The sequence below is a fragment of the Athene cunicularia genome (assembly GCF_003259725.1).
Source record: "Athene cunicularia isolate RWA chromosome 15 unlocalized genomic scaffold, athCun1 chr15_part1, whole genome shotgun sequence".
Lineage (NCBI taxonomy): Eukaryota > Metazoa > Chordata > Aves > Strigiformes > Strigidae > Athene > Athene cunicularia.
Window position 1 is genome coordinate 7,913,434 of NW_020799121.1, and position 16,171 is coordinate 7,929,604.

Genomic DNA, 16,171 nt, shown 5'->3' on the forward strand with positions numbered 1-16,171 from the left:
AATAAGAGAGAGAGAGAGAGAGAGTGTTACAACACAACACTGAAACGGTGCAAGAAATACAGTACCAGAAACGACACAACTATATAACACTGATCTTCCCAAGCTTATGCTTTTGTTATTCTTAATGGCAGTGGAGACAGTAACAAATCTTAATGACCTTCTCCAACAGGACATGATGGGGCTTGGGCTCTCTGGAGTGACATCTCCTCTGGTGCTTGAGCAAGTTACAATCTTCAGAGCTATCTACAAGATACTGATGAAGGCCACAGAAGCAGCTGGATTTTACACCTTTATTTAGCCTCTGATGGCCTTGCAGCGGCCATGCGCATCCTTGCGATCATATGACACAATTACTCTAATAATTTTTTCTGTTGCTTTGGGTGCACAGAATTGCATCGTATGAGTGACTTTGGGACTAAGTTGTATCTGCTGCACATGCTGTGTAGTTATATTCACAAAAGCATACAAACACACACCTCAATAAATTTTTCTCATAATAATTCTGTATTTTACATCATCTTCTTTTATTATTATTACTCCATGACAAGTGATCTAATTTTTGTGGGGTGAAAGGCACTATCACAGCAGTTATTATTTAGTGGAATTTCCACAATACCAACTATTCATTGCAATCTGTTGCAGCCTAGTTCTCGTTTGGGAGGCATGGCATGTTTCCTGTACTAGCAAAAAGACTACAGAGGTTCCAGTTGACTGGTAACTCTTTTCTCTAGAAACGTTTTATTCATACCATTTTCACCCATCCTACTTACTGGATGGAGACAATTTAAAGTGAGGCTAAGACTCCGCCTAGATCTGAATGTGTTAGACTGAAGCAGATTTCTCAGCCTAGAGAGGAGCCCTGTTCTAAGGGACATAGCATTTTTCTGATATAGATCCCTCTTTTGATGCTGGTGAGCCAAAAAACCAATAATAACCATGAACAAATCTAAACCAGTGGAAACCTTTCTGAATATGAAACAAGGTAGTTGCTCAAACTCAAACGACCTTAAATTTCTAAGGCAAGAACTAGCCAGGTCAGACAAGACAGTGCACAACTCCACTAGAAACTGGACCTAAGGACCTTTATCCCACAGGTACACATGCCTTTCTCCCAGAAAGGGAGCACTCATTCCTGTGTTTCAAATGCAGTTATCCATCACAGCTGGAAAATCCAGCCTGGAGTCAGCACAGAAAGTCCAATATCCAAAACATGATGCATCTTACACAGACAGTAAAAATGCTCTTATCTCACCTCCCAGAAATTTCTACCCCATTTGAAACAAGCTTGAGCCCAGCAGTAGCATAAAGATGACACCAGTATCCCTTTCCCCTACCTGATATTATTGAGTCCGTTGTGGGCCACCTGATGATGCACTTGGTAATTGAGAGGTGGAGGGATGTGACTCGGAGGCTGGGTCCGAAGCTCAGGTATTAACTGAGGCTGCGACTGCGGCCGAGGTTGAGGTTGTGACTGTGGCCGAGGCTGCGGCTGAGGCGTGAGCCTTGGTGGTGCTGGTGCTGAAATCACTGTCTCCTTCTTCAACAGTGGGCTTGCTCTGGCGCTGGACGTGGGCGCTGAGGAAGTAGAAGTCACAACGGCAGCTACTGGCTGGGGGCTGGGGATAGGCAGGGCGAAGGGCACGTCGGTGCTCAATTCCCGGCTCCGCTCTAGCCCAGACACCTTTGGGACATTGGCTGCTTTCGCTTCTGGCTTGTCATTCAAGGTGGGACCTTATGGAGCAATGAGAAAAGAACAAAGTACATGCTGAAAGGTCTGTGGTTTTTTCTCTACTTGGTAGAACATATGCCTGAGAAAAAACAAGTCATGTTTCAGCTCGTGGGAGCATCGTGGGAGCACTGCTGCTACAAGATGGATGTGTGTTCGTGTGTCCTTCCGCTGCCCTTGACTGGCCAGTCTACAGTACTTGTTAGCATGTGTGTAAAGGACTTGGCTGTCGCTAAATGAATGCATACTACAAAGAACATATAGCTTTCTGACTTCTACAGAATGCCAAGGTTACGTACAGTAGGAGTATGAATGTGTCTCAAGTTACTGCTACAGTATTTCCTGCTCAATGTAAGTTTTAAGGCTGATAATGAACTCATGAACACAAGCCTGATCATGAAGACATTTCATTTTCTTAACGCTCTTTCAAGGTAATCTACATTGTGTTCAGGCTCCACTCCAGCTACAACACATGATCCAAGCACTAATCGTTAATGATAACCCCATCTGGCTTCTAGGGAGGAAGCTACCTGGGATCTTTGGGTAGTGAAGGATGGGACAGTTTTGCAGTAAAGCTGTGACACTGCTGTTCCCTGGCCACACACTTGTGTGGAAGAACAGAACAGAGAAGGCTGGAAAAATTCAGTCACAGTTGCAGTAAGCACCCAAGTGTAGTTCTGCTCACCCTAAGTATTGCACCTGTATGCATGGCACGTCAAAACTATCAGGAATGGTACGACCTTGCACAATGCACCTATGGTGAGAATTCCATATGGAATTACTCCTATGATGCCAAGTATTTCCTTTTTTCCAAATAATGCTAAACAAAGCAGCCCAAAGGGTGATAAGGCTGGAAAGGGAAAAGTGATATATCAGGCCAAGCAATATTCAGAAGGTTGAAGACAACTGAAAGGATCAACATGAACATGATTCAACTCCCACTGTAACTCCCATTTTGACATATCTGTGTACCCTTGAGTGCACAGATACCCACAATTACAAGAAAAGCTGTTCATGGGTTATGAGAACTAGTGTTGTTCTTGTGTTTCACATGCACACACCCCACTGTGCACACACAGCACTTCTGACTTTTAGGATATATGATTTTATTATCCACCAGAAGGTGTTGGGGGCTGTTTGCATTTAGCTGGCTTGCAGACATGCAAGAGATGCTACCTACACTCATTAACGTGCTCTCAACACCCTCACGAACAAATTCCACCTTTGAAATTTTCCCGTCTCATCAAAGGATGGAGCCAGTTCCTGATGTAGGAGGTGTGGAAATAACACACAACACACACTGCGAGCTAATTCTGGCCACGCAGACGCTCTAACGGAGTGCGAATGCAGCCTATGCGAGGCCAGAGTCCTCACTGCTGCTTCAGTGACTTGAACACCACCATGCTGGTGTTAGAGGGGGGCAGTGGCGAACCAGAGCCTGTAGCAAACCAGGCCACTTTCTGTACAGAAAAGGCCCATGTGGTGATGGTATCTCCTTTCTTGAGATACAAGGCAGTTTCCCACATTGCTTCTGGCTCTGCCTGCACTCTCACAATTGTACCATTTCCTTCATCAATTGATCAATCGATCAATCAATCAATCAGTCACCACATATATATAAAATCAGATGTGAAAAGAGAATGAATGGAAGCCTATGAACTATATTTTGAAGATGTGTGAGGACTTGTGGCCTCAAACCCACAAATAACAGGAACAGAAGCCTTTCCAAACACCAGTGTTTTGGCTGGCAGCAGTACAATCAACCCTGTACTCTGCGCACGTTATACATCTTCACAGGTTTGACATAATGTCTGGAGGTCCTAAATTATTCCCTACAACAAATAAAAGGCTAACTCTTATTTCAGTGAATTTCTTTTTCAAATATGAGTCCATGCATCACAGGTACCATGGTTTCGAGGTGTAACTAAACTTGGTTCCAATGTTATCTAGAATGACAAAGAATTTATTTCTAAAATCAGTTTCTCATCACTCTTGTGCACCATTATTTTTTATAATGCCACCTATGTTTGTAAATTTTCCTGATTTTATTACTAACAATTGAAAAATTGTCATTGACTAGTCAAGCCAGGGGTCCTCACACTGTGCATTTTGGAGGAAGTGTATTCACAGCTGTAGATGCCACTGTTTTTCAGGAGCTACCCATTAAAAGCAATTGGGTTTCATTCCTGACCATAGGTTTCCCGAGAGCCTATTAGCTCCTTCCATCCAACAGGCCTCCTCCTACAGAGTTAAACTTCATATTGTGTAATTATAGGCAATGCAGACTAATGGTGTATACTCAAAACACACTGGCAACACAAAAGTTAGTTGAGTAAAAAGTCAATTAGATCCAAAACAAATCAATAAAGCCCCGCATTAGAAGCAGCTGTTTGACCAGTTTTATGTACAACTTTTGATCCCTGTGGTTTCAGCCTTAGTTCGCTTTTGCAGTTTTCTCAAAGCAAAAACTTACAATCCCTTGCTGACTGAACTAACCAACCAGCCTGGCTGTATTAGTTCGTAGTAGGGGTACATGACTCATTTCTGCTGCCAACTTGCATCTCTCAGATTGCAGTACTGAAATGTTTTTGTGTTTCATTCTCAACAACAATGAAAATACTCAGATGCTTTTTTTTCCCCCCTCAGGAAAAGCTACGGGCATGAGTGTGAGCATCTTCTCTCCTTTTGTAGTCATGCTGACCAAGAGCAGAAGCACTGAGAAGGGAATGATATGGTGTGAATTCATGGGTGAATGTGGAGATGCATTTAAGAACAAAATCCCCAAGCCTCAGCCACCACATGGGAAGGATGGTGGGCCAATCCTGGTGTTTTGGTGACTTTGATGCTTCCCCTTCTGATGGCTGTGATGCAGTACAAGAGAAGCTGCTTCATGTGGCTGACTTGAGGGTGAACTGCAATGGGTGAAGGAAACCAGACATGAACAAAGGCAGGACAAACCATGGAGAGAAATGACAGGAAGACAGCAATGCCTGGCACTGGGATCTGCCTGATGTTTGAAAGTCAAACTTTCTGAAAATGAAACTTTTCTCACATCTCGGTGTTTCACATAAGTGTCTGGCAAAATAGATTTGGACAAAATGGAAAGCTGTTGCCCAAATGAAAATATGTCTCACTACTCTAGAAAACATAAAAGGCACTTCTAAGCAAAGACTTAAGATCCTTCACTTCAGCTAACTCGATGGAGTTGCCATCCCATGACTCATTCACACTCTGACACTGAAGAACATACACATGTTCTGGTTTCCGTCTTTCCATTCACACTCTTCTACCAACACTTACTGAAGTGCCTGTTTCCAATACCCATTCAGTAGCTAACCACACTCCAGAGGTCTCCAGAAACCTGAAAACTCTGAGGCCATTTTACCTCTTCAACCAAAGAAACAATGAATTTTGAAGGCTATAATTACCTGGTTTCTTAGGTACTTAGCAAGATCCTTATCATGATACCGATCACAAAAATCTCCAGTTCAAAACATTTCTCTCCATTCACATGAAAGTCTCTGATTTACCTTCCCTGAAACCCCTCAGGAAGTTAATTTTAATGATTTTAAGTAGAGATGTTGCCCATTCTGATCAGGACCTCAAACTGCAGTTTGTAGGATGCTCGAATATCCCTCCTAAGGGAACTACACTCTTGCATGCCCAAGTTCCTTCCAATTGACGAGGCTGACTGCTGGTCACATACGAAAATATCCCAAGGAAAGAAACCAAATATTCCCTTTTGTGCAAGCTGTATCAGGTTTCATTGAGATTCTTTCAAAAATTTCTGTGCTTTGGCTCCTAATCCAGCCTTTCTGAGCAGACTGACCCACGGAGCCCAGCACAACTGCCCTGACAAAAGCACAGACCCACCAGACAACACCACAATGTTCTAGAGGCAAAAATGTGTTTGTTTTACCAAGTCCTAGAGTAATTTTCATGCTTAATGACAACAGGCTGAGACAATTTGCCTAAGACTTGACAGTCAGCTCTAATAATTCAACCTTAATTAAACCTGAACGCATGTCAGTTCAGCTCGTCCCATCACAGGAAATCTGACATTTGCAATGATTCATGTTTCAGCCATGCTATGGGAAGGCTGGATCACATCTGCCCTTCTCCACCACGCAGAGCACTACCCCTTTTCAGCATGCCAACTTTGTTTATTTTCTAACCAAACACTTTGGACTTCTTCCATTGAGAGGTTTTTCTTAAATGAACAGACAGTGAAACATGTCTTGATCTCACAGGGATGAACGATGACTGTGAGACAGGGAAGAAAGGGCTGAAACTCCTCTAACAAGAAAAATAATAACAACCTGAGATTAAGTAATTGCTGCCTCCTTGATCAACTAATTTGTCAGTTGGAGTGTTGTAAAATTTTAACCTCCCTGTGTCTTGGGCTACATCCCATTGTGATTTAATCTGGTAAAAATGAAAACTTTTAATAACTTTTAAAAAGAGAGAGAGCTTTAGCTACTGTTGCTGCAAATCTGTAGAAACAAGAGCTGAAGTTTTAGCGAAACACCAAAATTAACCACAGCTGAGTTTGCTGCAAAAAGTATGTTTCAGAAGGAGCTACCTGAAAGACCATCAGCATGGATCCAAGGAGAAACTTTGGTGAATTCAAAATCTGTGACTGGAATAAATATGCACTGCCCATCCCCGTGGCTGAGCCGGGTGACTTGCTTGCCAGTGTGTAACTACACAGCATTGCAGGCTAAATACAATACAGAAAGTCCTAAACACAAATTAAACCTTTCTGTTACAGGAATTTGCTTTCAAGCTGATTAAGAGTAGCTCAAGTGCAAGGGATTAAACATGTAAAGGCTGCTTTGAGAACTCCAATAAGCAGTTACTGTGTTATACAAACAGTACTTAGGGCAACAGCAGTTCCAGCCCTGCCTCTTGCTCTTTGCAAGCTGCTGGTTGCTGCTGAAAGGGGACTGTCAACACACGTACAATGTGATTGGAAATAATCTAATCTTGCTTGCACGCCTTTCCTTTGTCTCGAAAAAAAGAAAAGTGGAGTCATTCAGACGTCTTTCTGCAGTCTCCCTCGTTGTATTCAGACAGCAAGGGTGATGGGGTGACGCGAGAAAGAAATTCCTCTCCTACATCCATCAATGACATCTTTACCAATGGCAATTTCCCAAGAAACACAACAACGACCATCTGCAGCCTATCTGTCCACCCTGTACACATCCTTGAAAACAGACACAGGCCGGGCTGGCTATGATGAACCCCGCTCCATATTATAATTCCAACAAGAAACGCTGCAGAAGCATCACCACAGGAATTACAGGGACATATGTGGCAAGAAGCTGAGCATTTCAGAGTTTTTTGATGAGTCTCAGAGACGAGTTTTGAACCATCAGCATGGGGAATGAGTACAGAAGAGCATGATTTTACAGCAGTAGGTTGAAACAAAGAAATAACTAAAGATGCATATTCACTGAACTTCAGTAAAGTTTTTTTTTTTTTTTTTTTTAAATTAAGCTTTTAGAGTGCTGCATAATGTATTGTGGATATGCAACATATGTAAGCACAAAAGAGAATCACAGAATTGTCTAGGTTGGAAAAGACCTTGAAGATCATCCAGTCCAACCATGCAAAATAAAACATTTTGCATTGACAACGATAGCACTGACATCAGTAGAGTGGTTACAAGTGAAAAATCAATATTTATGTGCTAATTCTTTATCCCTAGCTGCCTTTTGCTTTAATATAGATTTTTTTTCATTGCATTTTAGGATGGAAGCATTATTTAAGGTGTTAGACAATTAGCTTGGTCTGCAAGGTAAGGCAAAGCAGAGCTACAACACAGAAGCTACCCAACATATGGGGCACCCAGTTACTCCACCTATTTTAACGCAAATCAGCTTAAGATAAGAAATAAAGACTTGAGACTTGCACATAAAACCACTGTCTGGAAGGCCAAATTTCCATCATGACAGCAGCATGCTGCACATGTTAGGTTGTATCCAGAAAATGTTCTACTGCAAAACAGTATTTTCAGCCTCTGGTGGATTTTCCACAAATAACTGCAGTGTTTTCTCACAGCGGAAAGTAAGCCGAGCCCCCCGGCCCGGATCGGAACGCCTCCGCGAGGGAAGGGCTCTTTGTCCACCGCGGCCCCCCGGCCAGGCCCTGCGACCCTGCGCCGCTGCGGCTTTCAGCAGGGAGCTCCTTCCCCAACCGGTCTGGATTCGGCCCCTATCACTCAGTTCATTTGTACAGAGCTGTCTGTCAAGTCAAATCGTTGTGCCGCAGTCTGAAACACCCTCCGAACAGCTGCCACTATCAATTACTCTCCCAGACAGCCTTGACTATCAGGAGGAGAACTGGAGCGAGCACTTGCCAGTTTTAATAAACTGTGTTGCCCAAGTCATTTAACCTGCTAGATTGCTGTATGCTGGGGCTGTAACAAGCCTTCAGCTTTTCAACCTAGAAGAAAGCAACAGTGGCAAAAAGCTGTCAGCTTGGTCCTCAGAATTAACTTCCAAGGGTGTCTCCTCCCCTCCCCTCCCCTTTCTGAAGCACCCAAGTTTAGAAGTAAAATATCTTGAAGTCATTTTTGTAATGTCATGACAAGGAAAGCATCTCACATTTTTAACACGAAGGCAGCAACTCCCCAGAGTGAAGGGTTGCCATGCTCCATGATTTTCCCGTTAGGAGCCCACCCGAGCAGAGAACGCACCTCTCTCCTCTCAGACCCGCGCGGACAGGTCCCGGGGCACTCCCCAGCGCCGGCTCTGCCTATGTGTCACTCACCACCACCCCGGCCATGGGCTTCAGGATGCCCTGACTACCTCCAGGGCTCTGTCCCACCACTCCAGCCCAGTTCCTTACACTCTCAGTACTGTTACGGTTTCTCACCCAATTGAAAACTCAAGCATGGCAAACGTACATTTAATTCTGTACTTTCAGCACTAGTAGGAGAGATTTCCTAAAGAAACATTTCTTTAAAATTAAAACACTTTTCATCCAGACCAGTGTTTTCAGTTCGTGGCTCACGTATATACCAAGATGCCTGTGAACATTAATCAAAAAGGTCTATTGTCATTAGGATTAATTCACCATATAGGAATCTGCACTTTCACTAGAAAGCTTATTGGACTCTGCAAATCAAAAAGAAGATACAAAATCACTACGCTAAATGTTTTCCTTAGCCAGCTATGTAGATAACAGCCTTTGTCGTGAAAGCTTGCGGCACAGAAAGACTTCACCCCCTCCCCTAGAAACTGAGAGCAACAGCATTAAGACCTATGGACTTGATGCTGATTTGCTGCTTTATGGGTCTTTAATGGGTTGTTTTATTCCTAGAGATTTGGGAGCTTTCCATGCTCTATCCAGGCATGTTAGCTGTAAGCATGCGTGATGACACTTCCAAAGCTGCAGGAGCTGAATGAAAATGGGTGCCAAACACAAGGACTGGGGCCAGAGCATAAAGAAGAAGGATCACCATTTAAATCCCCCCAAAGTAAGTCACACTGCATTTTCCTAGCAATGCTGCTTCTGGCAACATTTCAATGCAAAGCTGAAACTGGATTTGCAGCTAAAGCACCTACTGTGGATGTTGGCGTTGTAATGAGATTGGAAGTTTCGTACAGGCTTTTAATCTAGGGCTATAATAGTGGATCAAACACTGCAGGGTTAAATCTCTTCAGCACTGCTCCTAAGCAGATGATAGATCCCTAAAAACCAGTGACGTAGGAGCCACTCTATTGCCCTGGCCACAAAATATTACTAAAGCTTCTTGTAGTTACCTACTAAAGGTGTGTTTGCTGTGTTTGGTTCTGTTTTTTTTTAATGTGTGATGGCATATAGTACACCTAATCTGAGTGACAGACAAGCAACAAGGTAAATAAGCTATTAGAAAGACACACACACCCCCCCTAACATAAAAGCAACCAAGGAAGCACGCTCATCTCCAGATGTAAACTTTTAAACAGACTAAACTGCTATATACCAAGAAATCTTATTATTTTAATTAGTCAAAACAAGGGCAAATAATAAACCATCAACTACTACATTACAGGAGAAAATGTACTACCTCTGCTGTTTGAAATCCATATCGATTCCCGTCTAGCCTGCGAGTGAGTTATTAATCACTCCAATTAAATCATGAACACAGGTCTTTATGCTGAAATTGAACCCCCACCAATAGCTCGATAACTCAAACCTCCAAGAGCAATTACTGCTCAGCATAATAGAGCAGCTCGTTACAGAGAGCTCCATGCAACCCACAATTCTCTGTCGTATCTTTCACAGGCAGTGCAAACAAACTGGGAAAAAAAAAATTATAACTATTATTTTCAAAATAAACAGACATCTGCTTAGAGTTACCTAATCTCTCTCACATCACAGAGGCAGATCTGCCAAGGTCACATTGGAGACATGATTACATTTTTTCACAATTTGTTATTCTAGCAAAGCCCTGATAAGATTGAACTATTGAAGTTCACACTCTGGTTTAATTTCAAGAGGTTAAATGCCAAATCCTTTTCTTATTGCTACAAGGAAGGGATCTGCCAGGCTGCATAATACCCTGTGTGGGCTAAGACAACAATTTTGTTTCATCTGCACAGTCTTATGAAGGTTTTGATTTTTTTTTTTTTTCTTAAATGACATCAGAGAACTCCAAAATCCCAAAGAATCATTTAAAGTAAAATCAGAAAGCGAGACTGTTCCGGAGGAGTGTGAGTGACCTTTCAGACCTTCCAGCCTGGAGAAGTTAAGTCAATGGCTGGCTGAGAAAGCACACTTGCTAACCAAAACCAGAAAAAGGCAAGAAAGAACATTCTCAAACACCAGATCATTTCTGCTGGGAACAGGAGATGATTACCCTAACCAGCCAAGCGTAGGCAGGGTCACAGAGATTCCCATCTCTGCCTTGGAAGACAACTGGTGCTTGTCCTGATGCAAGGAAAAGAGGAACCGTCTGTGCTCAGGCTCTCTCGAGTGCTGCCGCGCTGTTTAGCTCCCACGTCCCTTCCAGGTGAGAGCCGTATTTCTGCACGCATCCTTGCTTCTGATCCACTGGCCCCTTCAAACAGGCCCCTGAGCCCCATCCATCATCCTTCATTAGGGAAGCTATTGGCAGCCAATTAAGTGGTGATGGACCCACACCACGAAGGTAATCAAGAGGAGTTCATACCATACCCTTCAGCCTGCAGCCACTGGCTCCTGTCTAGGATGGGTGTCACATTACTGCGTCTTCCCCTTGCCGGCTCACTGTTGGGTATGTCGAAACAGCCTTGGCCAAGGCTCAGCGGATGCACAGAGAAATGACCCCAAAACAGGCAACAACAGAAAGCAAGCAGGTAGAGGGGCAGCGCTACTGCTGAGATCTTACCATGGCTTTCCACCACCAGACACACAACTTCTATGAAAAGAAATGAGGGAGAGAGATTATCTATTCCCCACTGCAGCAGAAGCAGAAAGAGCCCAGAAAACAGTTTTCTTCCTCCCTAAAGGTCAGAGATTGTAACTTGAGTTACAAAGATCAATTCGTGTTGTGACCTCCTGTCTGGAATGTGGTATGGGCTACTCATGTGAACTACATCAGCTCAAAATCTGACATCCTACACACCTCCTGAAAGAGAGCTCATCTCTGGTCTCTAGATGACAACATGCAGCAAATTCTGTGCTCCTGGTTGGCTTTCCAAACATTTTTACCGGAAACACAGAGGCACACAACAGACCCTCTAATGCACACATCCAGATTCGGGCACCTGATAGATGCATCCGGATTCCAACTGGCTTTTCAGGACAGAGAAGAACCCTATACAAACTAACATTTTAAAGGGAAAGAACACTCCCTTTCATTTTCATCCCTTCCTGAGTCTGTAGATAAGGATGCAAAGAATTCATGTCTCTCCACATAAATCAACCAGTGAGCATTACTTAGAGCAGAGAACTACTTAGAGTGTGGGATCCTCTTTGCCCAGAACTCAAAGGCATGCACATGTTCTGTTACACTCCTAACTGACACCATTCAAATCCACTGAGCTTCAACATAGAACAGCAAGAGATCCAGATTTCCTTGAAACCAGCTGTGATGGACCTGGCCTCCTCAGTTCCAAGCATCAAGCAGGAAAGGCTGTCAGACTTCAGCTAACATCAGCAAGAACGAAGAGAGTTTCAGCTGAAGGCTACTGCAGGTTCTGCTAAAGGCAGATCCTATTTCCTGGAAATACGGTGGCACCAAGCTGGCTGTGCAGCCCAGGAAGCCAGTGGACATCTACAGGACCAGATGACAGGGATATGCAGGCATACAGCTGCAGAGCAAACCTGTGGCTCTGCTGTGGAGGACTGAAGATGCCATGGAAGGAAACTCACCTGTAGAGCTATGCTAAAGCTAAGGAGCAACAAAATCTGCCCGTTCCCCACATGCTGTGTGCTGCCAGACCCACTGTTACAGCACAGTGTACTTTGTTTAGGAGGCTCTGTGCTAACCTCTGCCATTTAAACTTTCAGGGTAACAAGGACAGCAGTAATAATTCCTACTGGCTTTAAGTATGCAGTGGTCTTTGCCAGATGTCAGAAGTCTGCAGAAAAAGACCCATTGTGCCTGTGTAAAATCAGTATTTGAAGTGCCAAAGCTGCTTTTCTGGCCCAGGAAAGTCAGAACTGACAGATATAAAAGGGTGACAAACAGGATTGCTTAGAAACAGTCTCAGTAAAGTGAGTAACTTCTATACCTGATGTTATGGCTGGAGCTGTAAGAATGGAAGTCCAGCTGCAAGGTGACTTAGTCTCTGCTAAACAGGAACTGAAAGGAGTGACTGACCATGCACAAATTAGCAAAATCCTCTCTTACTTATTTGTTAAGTCCAGCTCTCACAGTTCAGTAACTGCTGTCACATTAGTGCTAATATGCTTATAATTTGGGAAAACAACGCTTGTCAAGTGGGGTCAGTGCTTTCCAACCAGCGGCTTCCCATACCCTGCAGCTTCCCACCGCCCTCCCTCCCCATTCCCAGGCACAGGGAGGCACCTTCCAGGCAGATCTCCCCTTAGATTTAGTAGCAGCACATTACTACTCTAAAACAACATGTTTAATAGCTACCAAATTGCCTCCATTTTGCTGGCAGTTTTGCAGTAGAACTTCTTTTCATTAACTTTGTTGAGGATCTAGGGTCAAGATGGAGAAAAACTGGAAGAATTTTCCTGCAAGTTCAGGAGCAATAAGGTCTCCTTCCTCCTGCCTATTCGCATGGTCAAAATCCATTTCTAGAGCTGCTGCAATGGCATCTTAAGAAAAATTGAGATACTGAAATTAACAGACTGAATACATTCAACAACATTTCAAGTTGCATCATGGATAATTAAAATATTTAAGGGACAAGCTGCAAGTTGTTAATCAGGAAACATTTACTTGAATGGTGTGTGCCCTTTGGATTTGGTCCCTATGGCAACCAAATACTCACTCCAAAAGGATGCGCTGGAAAAAGCATGTCAGGAGCTGCCTCAATGTTTTAATTCACAGAGCGAGCAATGAATAAATACAGCTACTGACAAGCACAGCACAGGCAAAAAAGGTTTGTAAACAGCATTAGGAAGCCACAGATGGCCTTTTGCTTTTTAAGATTGAAAAAGTCCATTCTTCCTTTAAACACACTCACTATAAGGACCAAGAAAACTGGACTGTGTTGCACATGGGGTGTTGAATTACATGTATTAGCTACTGATAATAAAAGTTTCATGATAGAGGAGCTTTTCTTCAGTTTCTAACTTCTCAATCCCTGAGAAATTGTGATTGTGTTTCCACTCTCCATATTGGAAGCTGTTGCATCAACATCTTCAGAAAAATCTTTTCTGGAAGCCTCACCTGACTCAAAAGGAGACAAACTTTGGGAATGCAACAGCAACAGCATGTGAAGGGCAGCATCGCAGCATGCTCAAGAAGGAAAATGTGAGGGATAACTGGCTTTTCCTTCACAACAGGAAGAGTGGCTTGGTATGCAATAAGGAAGAGTACTTCACTGCACCACAGAAGGCAAACTCCTTCAGCATGATCTCAGAGTGTGTGAAAAGCAGCTGAAAAGTTCCTTCCAACTTTCTCCTTTGATGAAGTGTAAATTCTTCAATGGGCAGTAGAAATTTTGGAAATACTTTGGTGCTGGAAATGCTTGAGGATAATGTAAAATCTGGCATCTAATAAGATCTAACAGAGGAACATTGTGTGTGCATTGCAATGGAATCATACTCAATGAAAAGGTACTCTTCTTGCATAAGGGTTTATGGCTGTGGAAAGAAATCTCTCAAGGCTGGAGGATGCTGGATGGTGCAAGGCTGCATGGGCTGCTGTAATGCCAGCCTGAATGTAAAAAAAGCCTGAAGCAGTAACTCAAAACTTGTAAACCCAAATGCTTGCTCTTCACTCCTCTTCCTGACGGCTTCTTGGACTCCCTTTACATCCAGTGTAGTGGCTCTGCAATGACTGTTAGGCACAAGCACAACAATTTCTACAAGGCTGCTGGATGGAAGCGGTACCTTCAGCTGCATGTTGTCAAGGCCATGTGAGACACCTGTAGTTCTGACATGCATGAGGACTATTCGCTGTCCAGGGGGAGAGTCATTGAGTAGAGCATTCATTGTCCTACTAACTGATGTATTTGGCTTTCACAGTGATGGGGTTTGCTGTGAGTCCCAGCAGCACACAGCTCTGTCCTCTCCCACTTCCCAGGCAGAGCAACTCTCACAACCCCCACGTTACCCTCTGAGCTGGAACTGAGCAGGCAGTGCCACAGTGCTAACCTCCATTTTAGGCACCAAACAAGTACAGACTCAGACATCTGTAAGGATAATCACAGGAGTTACTTCATGCAGAACTGCTGCACATTTTCATTTCGCTATTGGGTGAAAGAAAGAGACAAGTATCTGGGCTTAGCCTGCAGATACTTTCCCAAGACAGTAATTGCTGCATAATTCATATTCTTGTTTTCACATGTTTGCCATGTGTACCAACAATCCTATTGAATTCACTGTTAAGTTTTTCCTTCAAGTCCTCTCCTTGTCACAGGTTTTCCAAACAGCCAAAACACAAACAAGCAGAAGCCTAGCACTAAGCAGCAACTCAGGTTTGGCAAATACCTGTAATCTCAGATTCTTGCACATTAGGAAGGGAAAGTGAGGTCCAAGCTAATTCTTGAGAGTTTCCACTCCACCTTAGCACAGCAGACATCTTTTGCTCATTTTATCTGTATTTCCCTGCAAGCAGTTCTCCGTGAAGTCAGAATTGAGCCTTTGTATCTCTACCCAAAGCCACCTGCTCCCCATCAACTCCATATCACAGAGGCTGGAAGAGTGCTGCCCTCTACATGAGGCAAGGCTCATAAATAATAAGTATTTGCAACTGATAGGAAATTTCAGCAATTTATAGCAAATTATAGCTTCTGTGCCAAAGAGGATCACCAAGTGACAATGCAGGTCCTCAACTCAGCCTTTCAGCAATGGTTTGAGGCACCTTTGCTCATATTGAACTAACTGGAGATTACATACCAGATCCTTGAAGGGAGGGGTTTCCTTCTTTTATGAAATGAATTTGTTCTAATGGACCCAAAAGGGTTAATCAATCCAATGATTACAAATTAAATGCCTCATCTCTCAGTGAGCAGAATCCAAGTTCTGGTACCAGTGGTTTTGGTTTTTGAGGACACAATATGGTTTTGTTTTTGAGGACAACACTCCAAACTGCCAGCGGTTAGTTTCAGGGAACAACCTCCTCCCACATTAACATATTCATTTGCAAAATCTATCACATATGTTGCGTGCAAACTGGCTGAGAGTTTGACTCAGCTCTGACAGCATGAGAGCCTCTAGCCCAAATATCTGAAAGTAATAAAATCCACACCATCCTCCTGATTCCTCACGCTAACAGTGAACTGACCTATATTTACTTTGTACTGTCAGTGGTGGGGAACCTACACAGATACATATCCACGATTACAGACAAAACTGAAGACCATCAGTTTCTAACATGTCTCCATTTTAGCTTCCTCCTCCCTTGGCTTGAAGTAAGGGCACTAATCCTAAATCTGGCATTTTGCCTTTCCACTAACCTCTGCTGTAACAAAAAGGAAAATGATAAGCCTTGTTCAGCTCCCTGATGCAATTGTGACAAGGACCACAGCTGAAGCTGGAGGACCAAGAGCCCTTACACCAGAGCCGTGCAGGACTGGGACACTGCACTGCAGAAGAGAACAAACCTGTCCGCTGGGCTGCAGCGCACGTAACACCGCACAGCATCCTCATCCCTCTGCCATCTTTTTTACGTTCCCAGCCATATCTGTTTTGGTTTTCTTGGGTATCTAACCAAATTGCAAAAGGATCTTTTACACAGAGGCATGTACTTGATCCCAGAGGATGGGAAACAGTGCCACTGGTCCATGCTGGGATTGTGGACCTCACAGTGGGATAACTGTCACATGAAAAACG

The 16,171-nt window shown here is 43.5% G+C and overlaps 1 protein-coding gene across 9 annotated transcripts in view; it reads right to left on the minus strand.

The window, feature by feature from the left end:
- FBRSL1 (fibrosin like 1) overlaps window positions 1-16,171 on the minus strand; it is a 399,022-nt gene that overhangs the window by 26,177 nt on the left and 356,674 nt on the right. For all 9 annotated transcript variants that reach the window (XM_026859707.1, XM_026859706.1, XM_026859701.1 and 6 more), the window contains one exon: window positions 1,335-1,731. In XM_026859707.1, the coding sequence (XP_026715508.1) occupies window positions 1,335-1,731 (397 nt within the window). The remainder of the gene's footprint in view (window positions 1-1,334; window positions 1,732-16,171) is intronic.